At 44.0% G+C, this 16232-nt stretch overlaps 1 protein-coding gene across 5 annotated transcripts in view; it reads left to right on the forward strand.

Annotated features, from left to right (window-relative positions):
- Window positions 1–16232, forward strand: part of NSF (N-ethylmaleimide sensitive factor, vesicle fusing ATPase) — a 179903-nt gene that overhangs the window by 5992 nt on the left and 157679 nt on the right. For 2 of the 5 annotated variants that reach the window (XM_070060568.1, XM_070060566.1), the window contains exon 1: window positions 6986–7069. The exons of the other annotated variants lie outside the window; for them this stretch is intronic. In XM_070060568.1, the coding sequence (XP_069916669.1) occupies window positions 7001–7069 (69 nt within the window). In that variant the 5' untranslated portion in view covers window positions 6986–7000. Of the gene's footprint in view, window positions 1–6985; window positions 7070–16232 lie in introns of those variants that run through there. 5 annotated transcript variants of the gene reach the window in all.

A 16232-nucleotide genomic window follows, 5' to 3' on the forward strand; every position in this document is an offset into this window, starting at 1 on the left:
CTACAAAATAGGTCATAATATCTTTGTTTTACTCAGAGAGAAAGGCTCAGTTCACATAGCCATGAAGGAGTAGGGTAGGATTTGAACTCGGTCAGTTTGACATTAACTAGTCCACAATGTAGTTTGCAAGAATGTAATGAAGGCTAGATTTATCTTAACTTGACTTGGACAGTAATGTGAAAGTTTACTTTTCAGAAACTACTTTCTGTGTTTTGGAAAATCTGAAACAACTTTGGCCCATTTCTGATTACCTATCATTTTTTCTATTAGCTTTAATATTCTAGAAAGTACTTACTGATGTTTAACAAATAGAATTCACCTTGTTAGGATATTCCTAATATGGATTCTATACAGTTCCTTTTTTTGCAGGTGAAAAATTAATTTGAATTATTTTTGGTTAATTTTTGCATTCTGATGTATTGTAAATGACATATATATATATATATATATATATATATAGTTTGATCACTGATTATTGTTATAGATAGTAACTTGCCAACAAAGCACCATAGTTAAGTCTTCTGGCAAATTAGCTAAAAAATAAAATGTATGGTATTATTCAAAATACAGCATCTAGCTCATCACAGTTTGATTAATACCACAGTTTGATAAAATACCACAAAGCCTCCAATCTAAGATGTAACCATAAAAAATAAATTCATAATTATTGTTTATTTACTATGTTATAAAATATGGAATAGTAAGCTAGACAAATTTTATAATAATAGATTTAAGCTTACTTGGTATCACTTCTTAGCATTTTGGCTAAGATCAAATGTAAGCTTACTTGGTTCCCTTTGGCCTTTCAAAAAGATTTAGTTAGGTAATGTTTTCTCAGGTGTTTAAATTTTTGCTAGTAATATGGCAGATTCTTAAGTTATATTCTTCATTGGTTACTTTGAAACACAGGCTTTTTTTTATAAATGAATCCCACACACAGATGGCTGTCACTGCCGCAGCGTCCATAGCATCTTTTTAGATGCGTCATGCTCCAGCTGCCTGGACTCCGGAATCTGACGTAGGGAAGGAAGAACCAGACAGGCAGCGTTCCTGGTCGGGAGAGGTTTCCCGGTAAAGCTGCTTCTGCGCCCTCTCTGCCGCCAGCGCCACCTTCCCGCTACCAAAACAGAAAGATTAACACTCTGCCTGGACTGTTTTATTTTGTACTCCATCTTTTTTTTTTTTTTTTTTTTTTTTTTTTGACAGGCAGAGTGGACAGTGAGAGAGAGAGACAGAGAGAAAGGTCTTCCTTTTTGCCGTTGGTTCACCCTCCAATGGCCGCCGCTGCAGCCGGCGCACCGCGCTGATCCTGGCAGGAGCCAGGAGCCAGGTGCTTTTCCTGGTCTCCCATGGGGTGCAGGGCCCAAGCACCTGGGCCATCCTCCACTGCACTCCCTGGCCATAGCAGAGAGCTGGCCTGGAAGAGGGGCAACCGGGACAGAATCCGGCGCCCCAACCGGGACTAGAACCCGGTGTGCCGGCGCCGCAAGGTGGAGGATTAGCCTATTGAGCCACGGCGCCGGCTACTCCATCTTTTTAACTCACCGGAGATTCAGCATTTCTTTTCTGAAAACATACATTAATGCAGATAAAACCAACTGACCTGTCTCTTCATCAGTTCCTTGAACTTTGAAAGGAGGCAGTCTGTGGTGAAGAAATGGAAGTGGGATGGTGTTAAATAGGCACTCAGCGGAGAGACCTCTCCTGTGAGTTGGAAGGGTGTAGAAAAGTGCTAGAGGTAAAAATGTCCCTGGTCCGGTGTTTTGCTGCAGTCTAGTGTATGTGTGTCACTGCTCTTGGTATATTGAAGCTTTTGTAGCCTTGTCTCTAAGCCCAGACACTTAACACTTTTTATGGGTGAATGATTGATGACCAGTCAACCTTCAGATGAATTTCTGAAACTTGGAGGAATTTTTGCCTAGGCTGAGTTTATTCTTTTTGCAAGTAATTAAAGTTAAAGATAGAAGGCGAAAATGTATTACCTTGTTGTTGGAAATTCAAATTAGCAGAAGAGTGAACCCTTGGAAATTCCTGGATCAGCAGTGCACTGAAGCCTTGCTATAATGTTTTTTTTTTTTTAAGTGTCCATATTCTGGGTAGAGTATTTATTTTTAAAATTTATTTGTTTATTTGAAAATTACAGAGAAAGAGCGAGAGGTCTTCTGTCCATTGATTTACTCCCTGATGGCCACAATGTCCAGAGCTGGGCCAGGCAGAAGCCAGGAGCTTCTTCCAGGACTCCCACCTGGGTGGTAGGGGCCTGAGTACTTGGGCCACCTTCTGCTGCTTTTCTCAGGCCATTAGCAGGGAGCTGGATCAGAAGTGGAGCAGCTGGGACTGCTGGTGTCACAGGCAGTGGCTTTACCTGCTGTACCACAGCACTGGCCCCTCTGGGTGAGGTATTTTAAATGAAAATGTCTTTGATCCTTTTTCATATTTTAGTATTAATACCCTTGAAAGGGCTTTGAGACCTACCTTACATTGACTCAAATTTCCAGGGGATTTAATCGCATAATTTTTAACTTAGCTTTTTTTAAAAAGATTTATTTATTTGAAAAGTGAGAGAGCTTCCATTTGCTGTTCACTCCAAAATGGCTGCAGTGGCCAGATCTAAGCCTGGAACTACATTCTGATCTCCCACATGGGTGGCAGGTGTCTGAGCACTTGGATCATTTTCCAACACCATCGCAGGTGCATTAGCAGAAGCTGGGTTGGAAGTGGAGCAAGCAGGACTTGAACCTGCACTCCAGTATGGGATGCTGGCGTCACAAGCAGTGGCTTAACCTGCTGTGCCACAATACTGGCTCCTCTGACTTAACTGTTGGTGGTGAAAACCAAATATTTCTTCCATGACTGTGTTTCTAGAAGCTCTATGCATTTTAAACACATACAGTTGATACACACTTTAAGAGATTTCCAGCATGATAAAAAGTACAGCAAATAGCGTAGCATACATCCATGTGATCACCCAGGTGTAGGAACTGTCAACATTTGTGATCATTTGCTGCAGATCTCTCTGTCTCTGAGAAATACAACATTACAGATCAGTTGAATGTCCTTTGTATCTCTTCTTGTTCCAACTGATCCAAAACCAGGAGTCTGGAACTCCACCTGTGTCTCCCATGTGAGTTACGGGGGCCCAAGTACTTGGATCACCTTCTCCTGCCTTCTCAGGCTCATTAGCAGGGAGCTGGATCACAAGTGGAACAGCCAGGACTCAGCCTGATGCCTATTCGGGATGCCAGGATTGCAGGCTTAACCCTGTGCATCACAAAGCCAGCCCCAATTACTCATTTTTTTCTCCTTTTTTTTTTTTTTTAAAGATTTATTTATTTGAAAGCCAGAGTTACAAAGAGGCAGAGAGAGAGAGAGAGAGAGAGAGAGAGAGAGGTCCTCCATCTGCTGGTTCATTCCCAAAATGGCCACAATGGCCAGAGCTGGGCCGATCCGAAACCAGGAGCCTGGAGCTTCTTCCATGTTTCCCATGTGGGCTCGGGGTCCCAAGGACTTGGGCCATCTTCTACTGCTTTCCCAGGCCATAGCAGAGAGCTGGGTCGGAAGTGGAGCAGCCAGAAGTTGAACTGGCACTCAGATGGGATGCCGGCACGGCAGGAGGTGGCTTTACCCACAATGCCACAGCACCTACCTCTGTGGTTTGTTTTTCAAGAAATATTCCTCACCCTACCCTGAAGTCATAAAGACTTTCTTTTAAAAAGTTTAAAATTTTGCTTTGTGCATTTTGGTGGTTAATTCAGCTGAGACTTATTTTTGTATATGGTGTGAAATTTGAAGCTAATTTTATCTTTTTTAAAAAAGATTTATTTATTTGAAAGAGTTACAGAGAGAGGGAGAGACAGAGAAAGAAAGTGCAATCTTCCATCTGCTGCTTCACCTCCCAAAATGGCTGCAATGGCCAGTGCTAGCCAAGACAAAATCAGAAGCCAGGAGCTTTATCCAAGTCTCCCTAAGGGTGCAGGGCCCAAGGAATTGGGCCATCTTCTACTGCTTTCCCAGGCCATAGCAGAGAGCTGGATGAGAAGTTGAGCAGCCGGGACTTGAACCAGTGCCCATATGGGATGCCAGCACAGCAGGCTGCAGCTTTACCAGCTACACCACAGTGCCAGCCCTTCTTTTTCTTTTTGTTAAGATATTATTTATTTATTTATTTTTAAGATTTATTTATTTATTTGAAAGAGTTACAGGGAGAGAGAAAAAGAGAAGCAGAGAGAGAAAGAGAAATCTTCCATCCGCTGGTTCACTTCCCAGTTGGTCACAACGGCTAGAGTTTCACTGATCTGAAGCCAGGAGCCAGGAGCTTCTTCGAGGTTTCCCACGCGGGTTCTGGGGCCCAAGCACTTGGGCCATCTTCTGCTTTCCTAGGCCACAGCAGAGAGCTGGATTGGAAGTGGAGCAGCCAGGACTTGAACCGGCACCCATATGGGATGCTGGCACTGCAGGCACTGGCTTTACCTGCTACGCCACAGCACCAGCCCCAAGATTTATTTTATTTATTTGAAAGACAGAATTAGAGAGAAGGAGAGACAGAGATCTTCCATCTCCTGGTTCACTCCCCAGATGGCTGCAGCAGCCAGAACTGGGCCTGGCCAAAGCCAGAAGTTTCATCCAGGTCTCCCACGAGGGTGCAGGGGCCCAAGCATTTGGGCCATCCTCTCTGCTTTCCCAGGTGCTTTAGCAGGGAGCTGGCTTGGAAGTGGAGTAGCCAGGGTTCAAACTGACACCCAAATGGGATGCAGGTCGTGGCTTTAACCCATTGAGCCGCAGTGCTGGCCCCATCCATTTTATTTCTTTATTCTATTTGTACACTAAAATCACTGTTTTAATTACCTTAGTTTTTAAGTTTTTCTTGCCATTTCATAGGGTGAGTTCTCTTCGTATTTTTCTTCATTTGGCATTTTTGGCCCTTATGAATTTTAGGAGCAACTCAATTTCTCCTCCTTGGGAAGACATTGTACACGCTTTATTGTTGATTCTGACCTACATTTTTTCGTTTTATGTTTTACAAGGGCAGACACAAAGCACTTCAGTAATATTCAGCTGAATAATTCTAGGAAACTGATTTTCTTTCTTTTCTTTTGACTTCAAACCAAAAAGTGCTAATAATTTCTCACAGCTTGTGCTCTGTACATTTGAGACCAAATGAATTAGATCATCTGTTTATGACTAATCAGAGTATTTTGGTCCTTTGTGAATTCAGTATGATGTGCTAAATTGCTGATGGATTTTTCGCTAGACATATAGATCTTTGGTAGAGGAGGCAATAGGAAAATTACTAATTTAAAGTAAAAAAAAGTCAGTTTTGAGATCTAACTTTTTTTTTTTTAAATAAAGATTTGTTTATTTGAAAGGCAGCTACCAAAAGAGAGGAAGCGGCAGAGAGAGAGAGATCTTTCATCTCTGGTTCACTCCTTCAAGAGGTCACAATGGCCAGGGCTGGGCCAACTCGAAGCCAGGAGCCTGGAACTCTATCCTGATCTCCCATGTGGTGCCAGGGACCCAAGCACTCAGGCCATCTTCTGCTGCCTTCACAGCCTCAGTAGGAGGCACCTGGATCAGGAGAGGGACAGCCAGGACATCAAGGGAATTGAACCAACACTCACAAGGAAGGTGGGTGTCCCAGGCAGTGGCTTAGCCCATTGCACCACAGTGCTGGCACCGACATTCATTTGTTTTTAAAATCAGTAGATAATAAAGAGTCTTTTAGGGTTTCACTTGTACACTTCTAAAAATTGTCAAGTTTATGTGCTCATAAACAACATTCTGTAGTTGGTTTGACAAGCAGTGAAAACAGCAGTTATTATTAATTCTGGGTCTCCGAAAGATCCTCTGTTGGGGTAGGCTAGGAAATTAGCTATCCAGGGGATGATGTGGTGCAGTGGGTTGAGCGGCCACCTGTGATGCTGGCATCCCATGTGAGTGCTGCTACCAGTCCCAGCTGTCACACTTTGGATCCCGCTCCCTGCTAATGTGCCTGGGAAAGCAGCAGCAGGTGGCTCACATGCTTGGGCCCCTGCCACCCACATGGAAGACCTGGATGGAGTTCCTGGTTTCAGCCTGGCCCAGCCCTTTTTGTTGTAGCCATTTGGGGAATGAACCAGTGGATGGAAGATATTTCCCTCCCTCCCTCCCTCCCTCCCTCCCTCCCTCCCTCCCTCCCTTCCTTCTTCTCTCTCTCTCTATCTCCCACTCTCCAGTAAGTAAATCTTTTTTTAAATTAGTTATCCTACGTACTTTCCTCTTAGAGAATAACATTGACAAAATTTTGTGAGATGATAGTAGATTTAGTTCCTTTTGTTTGGAGCCTGACATGGAAGTATTATTTAGTAGATGTTTGTTTAGTGAATGAACAAAGACATTTCTGAATTTAAGAAACTGTCACTTTGACGGTGTCTATAGTTTGAATCTTAATGTTCTCTGCCAAACTGAAAAATTCTGTTTATTTTTTATCCAAATCATTAATAATATGCTATAGATGTGACTTTAAATAGCTACTGAACTCCAACACGGTCCTTTTCCTCCACTGCAGACACTGAATCTTAGAATTGTGGATGCTGCCCTCCAGTTAACCTACTACTTAGGAAGCATCAAAGTAAACTTGAGTACATATACTCAATTAAATGATGAATTGGGCCAAAAGCACTATTGAAGCCTCTTTTCCACATGTTTTTCCTCTTTTATGGTAGAGGGAAGTGAATCTCAGTGTTCTTTATTTTATGAAGTTAATTTCTTACTTAGAACCTTGATTCTTGAAGTGGATCCTGCAGACCAGCAAATGCGTATAACTTGAGAACCTCCTAGAAAAGCAAGTTCTTGGACTCCACTCCAGGTTTACTAATTTAGGAACTTTGGGGATGGACCCCAATAGTTTCTTTTTATTTTTTTAAAATTTTTTTAAAAAAATTTATTTATTTTACTTGAAAGTCACAGTTACACAGAGAGAGGAGAGGGAGAGAGATCTTTCATCCACTGGTTCACTCCCCAGATGGCTGCAACGGCCAGAGCTGTGCCGATCCGAAGCCAGGAGCCAGGAGCTTCCTCCGGGTCTTCCCAGGTGGGTGCAGGGGCCCAAAAACTTGGGCCCTCTTCCACTGTTTTCCAGGCTATAGCAGAGAGCTGGATTGGAAGTGGGGCAGCCAGGACTAGAACCGGCGCCCATATGGGATGCCAGCACTGCAGGCGGTGGCTTTACCCACTGTGCCACAGTGCCGGCCCCTGTAGGTGATTCTGATATGCTAAAGTTGAGAACCACTAACAGTATTTTGAGCTGTCCAGTGTGGTTCCTTATAAATTTTTTTTTTCCAGATTGCCTTCCAAATTTATACTCAGCCTTGGTATTTATAGGTTTCAGGTTTTTAAAAAAATTTTTTTTGCCCTTTAATACCTTGACATAACTCCAATTTTCACATATTGAAGAAGCATAGTTATTTCCTGCAGTATAGTATACGAGGTACTGTGACTGACTTTCTCACAGAAATAATGTAAAATGCTGATAGAATACTTGTTCAAAGATTTAAGTGCATGAACTGGCTGGAAAGTAAGGAAAACTGTGCAGATAGGGCGCAGAAAGGCTAAGTGCTTTTGCCTTGAGGGCATTGTGTGCAAAGCGCAGTTAACTTGTGCTTCTACCTCAGAAAGCTCAGAATGGAGAGGATGAAAGTCAGCAGTTTTCCAGTGGGCGTCTCCTTCCTTCCCAGTAAGGATGGTTGCTCACGAGGCCGTACCTCTAACAAATGTGACGGTGATAAACTTGCCCTGTCAGGAATCTGAAGGGAAAATTTGCTCTCTCAAACTTTGGTGGTGATGAGAAGGCTGAAAAAAAAATTCCCCTGAGGATTTTCACCCACAAACAAGTTTGAATACCAATTTTATGCCGCCTGGATGGTATGAAAATATTTAGGTATTAATTAAGCGGGAAGTGATACTGGAGTGGCAGTGCCTGAAATGCCTAGGATTTGGAGAATTCCTAAAGATAAAGTTGTAAGAAATATGAACTCATTGTCACAAAATGGACAAAAAAAAAAAAAAAAAAAAAAAAAACAAAACAAAGTAACTGCAGTGAATGAGAACCAGCCAAAGCAATAAGGAGTGGAATCACAGCCTGCAGACTTCAGATATGGGAGTTTCCTGACACAGTAGTAAGGTCATCTACTTACTCTGGTTACAGAAATACAGGAATTTAACATGGTCGGGAAGGGTGAGTGTATAAAAATAATTGGGTAGGATTTAAAAAAAAATAGAAAATGGAAATGAAAACTGCAGTTGAGATCAAGAACTCATTGTGTAAGTTTAATAATGGATATAGCTGAAGAGGGAGCTGGAAAATTAGAAGATCTGAAAAAATTATTCAGAATGTAGTACAGGGCAGAAAGTAAGTAGAACATAATGAAAGTGCTAGGTCTCACAGAGGGTAGAATAAGAGGGTCTAGTCAGAATTCCAGGGGGAGAAAGCATGGAAAAGGATGAGAGGGCAGAGAACTGATGAAAAACCCCGGTCCACAAACTTGGGAGCCTAAGAATTCCAAGTAGGGTAGAAAGAAAAGAAATTCACACCTAGAGGTTTTACCAGAGGAGGAGAGGGAAAAGATCTTTAAAAGCTATCGGAAAAAAATTGTATTGTCTTCAACAGGTCTTTAAGCTCTCAGGTAATTTTTTGACTATGACAGTAAAAGCCGGAAGACAAGGAGTATTTTCCAAATGCTTAGAGAAAATAATTGTTAACCAAGAATTGTATATCCATTGAAAAATGGAGCAAAAGGCCGGTGCCACAGGTCAATAGGCTAATCCTCCACCTAGCGGCGCCGGCACACCGGGTTCTAGTCCCGGTCGGGGCGCCGGATTCTGTCCCGGTTGCCCCTCTTCCAGGCCAGCTCTCCGCTGTGGCCAGGGAGTGCAGTGGAGGATGGCCCAAGTGCTTGGTCCCTGCACCCACATGGGAGACCAGGAGAAGCAGCTGGCCCCTGGCTTCGGATCAGCGCGATGCGCCGTCCGCAGCGGCCATTGGAGGGTGAACCAACGGCAAAAGGAAGAGCTTTCTCTCTGTCTCTCTCTCACTGTCCACTCTGCCTGTCAAAAAAAAAAAAAAAAAAAAAAAGAAAAAAAGAAAGAAAAGAAAAAGAAAAGAAAAAGAAAAATGGAGCAAGGGCAAAATCAGATATTTTGTAGAGCAAGGACAAAATCAGATATTTTGGAACAAAAAAACACTGAATGTTTCTAGCCATCAAACTTTCCTACCAATGGAAATTGATCAGTTTCCTTAAAGAAACAAAAAAGTGATTGGTGAGGCAAGGTCTGAAATTTAAGGTTAAAGATCAAAGAGTGGTAAATCCATAGATACATTGAAATAAAAGTTGGCTAAAAGAATAGAAATATTATGAATAACTTACAGAGGGAAAATGGAATTTTAAAAAAGACAAGGAAGGGGCAAGTGCCTTGGCATAGTAGGTTAAGCTGCCATCTGCAGCACCGGTATCCCATAAGGTCACCAGTTTGAGTCCCGGCTGCTCCACTTCTGATCCAGCTCCCTGGGAAAGTAGTAGAAGATGGTCCAAGTGCTTAAGCCCCTGCTCCCAGGTGAGAGACCCGGAAGAAGCTCCTGGCTCCTGGTTTTTGATCTGCTCAGCTCTGGCCGTTGCGGCCATTTGGGGAGTGAACCAGCAGATTGAAGATCTCTCTCCTTCTCTGTCTCTCCCTCTCTGTAACTCTGCCTCTCAAATCAATCAACCAATCTTTCGGGGCTGGTGCTGTATCACAGCAGGTTAACGCCCTGGTCTGAAGCGCTGGCATCCCATATGGGCGACAGTTTGAGGCCTGGCTGCTCCACTTCCAGTCCGGCTCTCTGCTATGGCCTGGGAAAGCAGTACAGGATGGCCCAAGTCCTTGGGCCTGTGCAGCTGCGTGGGAGACCCGTAAGAGGCTTCTGGCTCCTGGCTTCGGATTGGCTCAGCTCCGGCTGTTGTGGCCAACTGGGGAGTGAACCATCGGTTGGAAGACCTCTCTCTCTCTCTGCCTCTCCTCTCTGTAACTCTGACTTTCAAATAAATAAATAAATCTTAAAAAAAAACAAAAACAAAAAGCAAGGAAAGAGGAGCTCTTTGGCCTAGCAGTTGAGACACTGGTTAGGATGACTGGGTCCTATGCCTGCCTCTGGTTCCTGAGTTCCAGTCTTCCCTGATTTCCAGACCTGGGGGCACTGGCCAGTAGCTTGAGTGGTTGGCTTCCTGCCACCCAATGTTGGAGCCTGTATGTGTTCACAGCCCCTGGCTTCTGCTTGTCCTAGCCCCATCTGAGGCGGGCATTTGCGGAATGAGCCAGTAGATGGGGGCTCTGTCTCTTTGCCTCTCAAGTAGATAAAAATTTAAAAATAGAAAGGCAAGGGAGAAATGAAAAATACAGAAAAGGTGGTATAAAGAGAATACAAAAAGATGATACAAATGAACTAGAGGTTACATTTATACAAAAAAAAGTCAGATTGGATGTTTAGAAACAAGCAGATATACTGAAATAACTCAAAATCCAGCTATAATTTTTAAGAGTTAAAATGTGATGGAAAGGTAGAAAGTAAAAGGATGGAAAAAAATCTCTCTGGCAAATTCCAACCAAAAGAGAGGTCAAGTGACTATATTAGCATCAGATGATACGATGTTTGAAATAAACAGGTCCCACAAAAATGGTAAAACGTTCAGTTAGTCCATAAAAATAAAACTGATTCTAAATTTACATGAGCCTAATAATTGCCTCAGTGTACTAGGAATAAAATGATGGAACTATAGGCTAAAATAGGCGAATCTGTTCATTCAACCCTGTTGGCACTTTGTCTTTTGACAGAGAAAGGGAGGGAAAAACAGAATCTTCCATCTGCTGGTTCACTCTCCACATGGCCCCGTGCCCTGTCCCTGAAACCAGGAACCTAGAACTCCATCCAGATCTCCTACGTGGTGGCAGGGACCCAAGTACATGGGCCATCTTCTGTTGCTTTTCCAAACATAGTAGCAGGGAGCTGGAAGAAGTCGAGCAGCTGGGACTTGAACCAGCGCCTTAACCTGCTGCACCACAATACTGGCTCCTATTGGCACTTCTCTTACACACCAATAAAAATATAAGGAACATTTATCCCATTTTATAGGATGAAATGTTGCCCGATTCCAGAATCGCAAACAAAGCAACATCTTTTTCTTTAAAAAAGGTTAAGACGGTTATTGCTATAAATTAAATTCTAATTTCTCAGTTGCACAAGCCACATTGCGGTGTTTATTAGCTACATCTGGCTTTTGGCTGCTGTGTGTCAGCACAGAGAATACTTGTGTACCGTATTAGTTTAGAAGATTGAATACAGGGGCCGGCGCTGAGGCGCAGCGGGCTAACACCCTGGCCTGAAGTGCCGGCATCCCAAATGGGCGCCTGTTCGAGTCCCGACTGCTCCACTTCCAATCCAGCTCCCTGCTATGGCCTGGGAAAGCAGTAGAAGATGGCCCAAGTCCATGGAGAGACCCGTGTGAGGGACCCGGAGGAGGCTCCTGGCTTCGGATCGGCGCAGCTCCGACCATTGTGGCCAACTGGGGAGTGAACTAGTGGATGGAAGACCTCTCTCTCTCTCTCTCTCTCTCTCTCTCTCTACCTCTCCTCTCTGTGTAACTCTGACTTGCAAATAAATAAATCTTTAAAAAAAAAGACTGAATATAGTTGACAGTATTTATAAGTGGTAAATATGGAAGACCACACCCAAGGTGCAGACATTTTGCATAATCTCTGACCACAGTGCAAATGAAGAATATGATGACCAAAGAGTGGCTGAAAATGAGGACAAGTAAAGATTTCTTAGAATACAAAAAGCACTAAATGTTAAGGAAAAAAATTGAATAATGGGTCTCCATTAAAATTAAAGACTGTTCATCAAAAGACACTGTCTTAGTGTGCTCAGGCTGCCGTAACAAACCCCATAGACTGGCAGGCTTAAATGGCAGACGTTTGTCTTCCCACTTCCAGCTGGAGGCTGAAGTCTGAAGTCTGAGTTCAGTTGGCAGCTGGTTGGGTTCGAAGAGTTCTCTCTCCCTGGCTTGCACACAACCTTCTTGCTATGTACTCATGTAACAGAGAGAGGTCTCATTCTTCTTCTTTTTTTAAAGATCTGTTTGTTTGAGTTACAGAGAGGCAGAGAGAGAGAGAGAGAGAGAGAGAGAGAGAGAGAGAGAGAGAGAGAGATCGAGATCGAGGTTCACTCCCCAGATGGCTGCAACTGCCAGAGCTGTGCTGATCCGGAGCCAGGAGCTTCTTTCTGGGTCTTGCACGGGGGTGCTGGATCCCAAGGACTTGGGCCACTTTACTCTGCTTTCCCAGGCCATAGCAGAGAACTCGATTGGAAGTTTAGCAGCTGGGACCTGAACCAGTGCCCATATGGTATGCCAGCACTGTAGGTGGTGGCTTTACCCGCCATGCCGCAGCACCGGCCCCTCATTTTTTTTTTTTTACAAGGCCACAGGCTTCTCAACCTAGGGCTCCCCCTTATTTAACCTTAATTATCTCCAAAAGTCCTGTCTCCAAAATAGTCATGGAGTGGGTGTATGTTAGGGCTTCATTATCTGAGTTTGGGGAGAGGGTGCAAATACCATTGAGAGAGAGGTCAGGCCACAGAGTGGGAGAGGATATTTCAAATACGTATATATTTTAAAAATTTATTTATTTATTTGAAAAAATTATAAAGAAGCAGAAGCAGAGAGAGCTTCCATCTGCTGGTTCACTTCCTGGCTGCAACGGTCAGGACTGGACCAGGCCAAAGCATGAAGCTAGGAGCTTTACCCAGGGCTCCCACATGGGTACAGGGGCCCAAGCACTTGGGCCATCTGCTGCTGCTTTCCCAGGCCATTAGCAGGAAGCTAGGTGGGAAGTAGAGCAGCGGGAACTCAAACCAGCGCCCATATGGGATGCTGGTATTGCAGGCAGTGTTATCTGCTGCACCACAGCGCTGCCCTCCCTCCCTTTTTTCTTTTTAAGATATATTTAAGATATATTTATTTTTAAGATGTATTTATTGACTTGAAAGAGTTAGAGGGAAAGAGAGAGATAATCCATCCTTTGATTAACTCCCCAGATGGCCAGAACAACCAGCGCTGGGCCGGGCCAAAGCCAGGAGCTTCATCTGGGTCTCCCACACGGGTGGCAGGGACACAACACTTGGGCTGTTTTCTGCTGCTTTTCCCAAGCCATTACCAGGGAGCTAGATCAGAAGCAGAGCAGCTGGGACATGAACTGGCGCCCATATGGGATGCCAGCATTGCAGGTGGCGGCCTTACCCGGTGTGCCACAATGCCAGCCCTTAAAATACATATTCTTGACAGCACTTGTACTTAAAATATATGAAGAATTACAGATCAGTAATAAACAAATTTGGACAAGAGTCAAATGGACATTTCACAAAGAATAAGTACCATTTGCTAAGTGCTCAACTTCATTAATCATCAGATAAATACAAATTAAAATCAAGGAAATACTATGCACCAGAAAGTTAGAAAACTGACAGTTCTGAGTGTTGATGACAGTGTAGAGCAGCTGGAGCTCTGATATGTTATTGGTAGGGATGATAAATAAATGAATGCCACCACCTGAAAACTGGCAGAATTCCCTAAAATTAACCTACGTATGTGTGAGTATGCCTGTAACTCAGCTGTTCTGAGGATGGAGGGAGGGCATATATCCAGTGGAAATACAGACATACATTATTCAAAAGTCATGTACAAATTTGTTTATAGCAGCAATATTCATAGTAAATAAAAACTGGCAACTCAAATGGATAGATAATGGTTTATTAATATAATTAGATACTATGAAAGCATTGAAGGGGCCACCATTGTGGCTCAGCAGATTAAGCTGCTGCTTGTGATGCCAATGTCCCATGTTGCAGTGCCAATTCATGTATCAGCTGCTCTGCTTCTGGTTCAGCTTCCTGCTAATATGCCTGGGAAGGCAACAGAAGATGACCCAAATGCTTGTGTGCCTGCCACCCAGGTGAAAGGTCTGCGTGGAGTTCTGGCTTCTGGCTTCAGTCTGGCCTACATTAGGCTTTTGTGGCCATTTGAGGAGTAAACTAGCAGATGGAAGTTCTCTGTCTCTCCCTCTCAAATAAATAAATATTTTTTTAAAAAGATTTTATTTAAGGGCCGGCACCATGGCTCACTTGGTTAATCCTCCTCCTGCAGCACCAGCATCCCATATAGGCACTGGGTTCTGGTCCTGGTTGCTCCTCTTCCAGTCCAGCTCTCTGCTGTGACCCAGGAGGGCAGTGGAGGATGGCCCAAGTGCTTGGGCCCCTGCACCCGCATGGGAGACCAGGAGGAGGTGCCTGGATCCTGGCTTCCGATTGGCATAGCTCCGGCCTTGGTGGCCATTTGAGGGGTGAACCAACGGAGGGAAGACCTTTCTCTATGTCTGTCTCGCTCACTGTCTAACTCTATCTGTCAAAATAAATAAATAAATAAAAGATTTTATTTACTTGAGAGGTAGAGTTACAGAGAGAGGGAGAGACAGAGAGAAAGGTCTTCCATCTGCTGGTTCACTCCCCAAATGGCCTCAAAGGCCGGATCTGGGCCAATCTGAAGCAAGGAGCCAGGAGCTTCTTCTGAGTCTCCCATGCAGGTGCAGGGGCCTTGGGCCATCTTCCACTGCTTTCCCAGGCCATAGCAGAGAACTAGATCAGAAGTGGAGCAGCTGGGACTCAAACTGGTTCGCTCATACCATATAGGATGCTGGCGCTGCAGGCAGAGTTAGCCTACTATGCCACAGCACTGGCCCCTCAAATAAATAAATCTTTAAAAAAAATAGCTGTTGGAAGTTCTAGGTGAGGCAGTTATCTAAGAAAAAAGTATGTATCAGAGAGAAGGAGGGACCGGAGCTGTGGCACAGCTGGTTAACGCCCTGGCCTGAAGTGCTGGCATCCCATATGGGCACCAGTTCTAGTCCTGGCTGCTCCTCTTCCCATCCAGCTCTCTGCTATGGCCTGAGAAAGCAGTGGAAGAAGGCCCAAGTCCTTGGGCCCCTGCACCCACATGGGAGACCCGGAAGAAGCTCCTGGCTTCAGATCAGCGTAGCTCTGGCCATTGTGGCCAACTGGGGAGTGAACCAGCGGATGGAAGACCTCTCTCTGTCTCTCTCTCTGCCTCTTCTCTCTCTCTGTGACTCTGACTTTCAAATAAATAAATAAATCTTTAAAAAAAAATAAAGAGGGAAGTAAAACTACATTGGCAGTTGACATGATTTATGTATAAAAAATTAAAGAATTTACAACAGTAAACTACTGGAGCTAATAACTGAGTTCAGCAAAGGTGTAGAATATGAGATCAATATTCAAAAATTAGTTGCATTTGTGTACATTAGCATTGAACAGTCTGAAAGTGAAATTAAGAAAGCAATCCATTTATAACAGTGTAAGAAAGAATAAAAGAATAAAAGACTTCTAAGTAAATTTAACCAAAGAAGTGCAAGACTTGTACAATGAAAGCTATAAAACATGGTGAAATAAAAGATCTAAATAATGAAAATACACCCTGCATTCATGGATTGGAAAGCTTGATACGGTTAAATTAGCAGTACTCCCCGAATTGATCTACTAATTCATTGCAATACCGATCAAAATTCCAGCTGCCTTTTAAAGATTTATTTATTTATTCGAAAGTCAAAGTTACACAGAGAAAGGAGAGGCAGAGAGAAAGAGAGGTCTTCCATCTGCTGGTTCACTCCCCAACCGGCCGCAATGGCCGGAGCTGCGCCAATCCCAAACCAGAGGCAGGAGCCTCCTCTGGGTCTTCCATGCGGTGCAGGGGCCAAGGATCTGGGCCATCTTCCACTGCCTTCCCAGGCCACAGCAGAGACCAGCTGCCTTTTTTTTTTTTTTTCAGGAATGGGAAAATATTCTAAAATTCATAAGGAGTTACCAGTCATTTCAGCCTTAGCATTCTTGGAAAAGAATAAAGTTGGGGGGTAACGTATGGTGCCAGCATCCCATATCGGTGCCAGTTCATGTCTTCACTGCTCCTCCTCTGATTCAGTGCTCTCCCAATGGCCTGGGAAAGCAGTAGAGGATGGCCTTGCTGCTTGGGCCCCTGCACCCACATGGGAGAACCAGAGGAAGGAAGTTCCTGGCTCCTGGCTTTGGATTGGCCCAGCTCCAACCATTGTGGCCATTTGGGGAGTAAACCAGTGGATGGAAGACCTCTCTCACTGTTTCT

The sequence above is a fragment of the Oryctolagus cuniculus genome, chromosome 17, assembly GCF_964237555.1.
Source record: "Oryctolagus cuniculus chromosome 17, mOryCun1.1, whole genome shotgun sequence".
Taxonomy (NCBI): Eukaryota; Metazoa; Chordata; class Mammalia; order Lagomorpha; family Leporidae; genus Oryctolagus; species Oryctolagus cuniculus.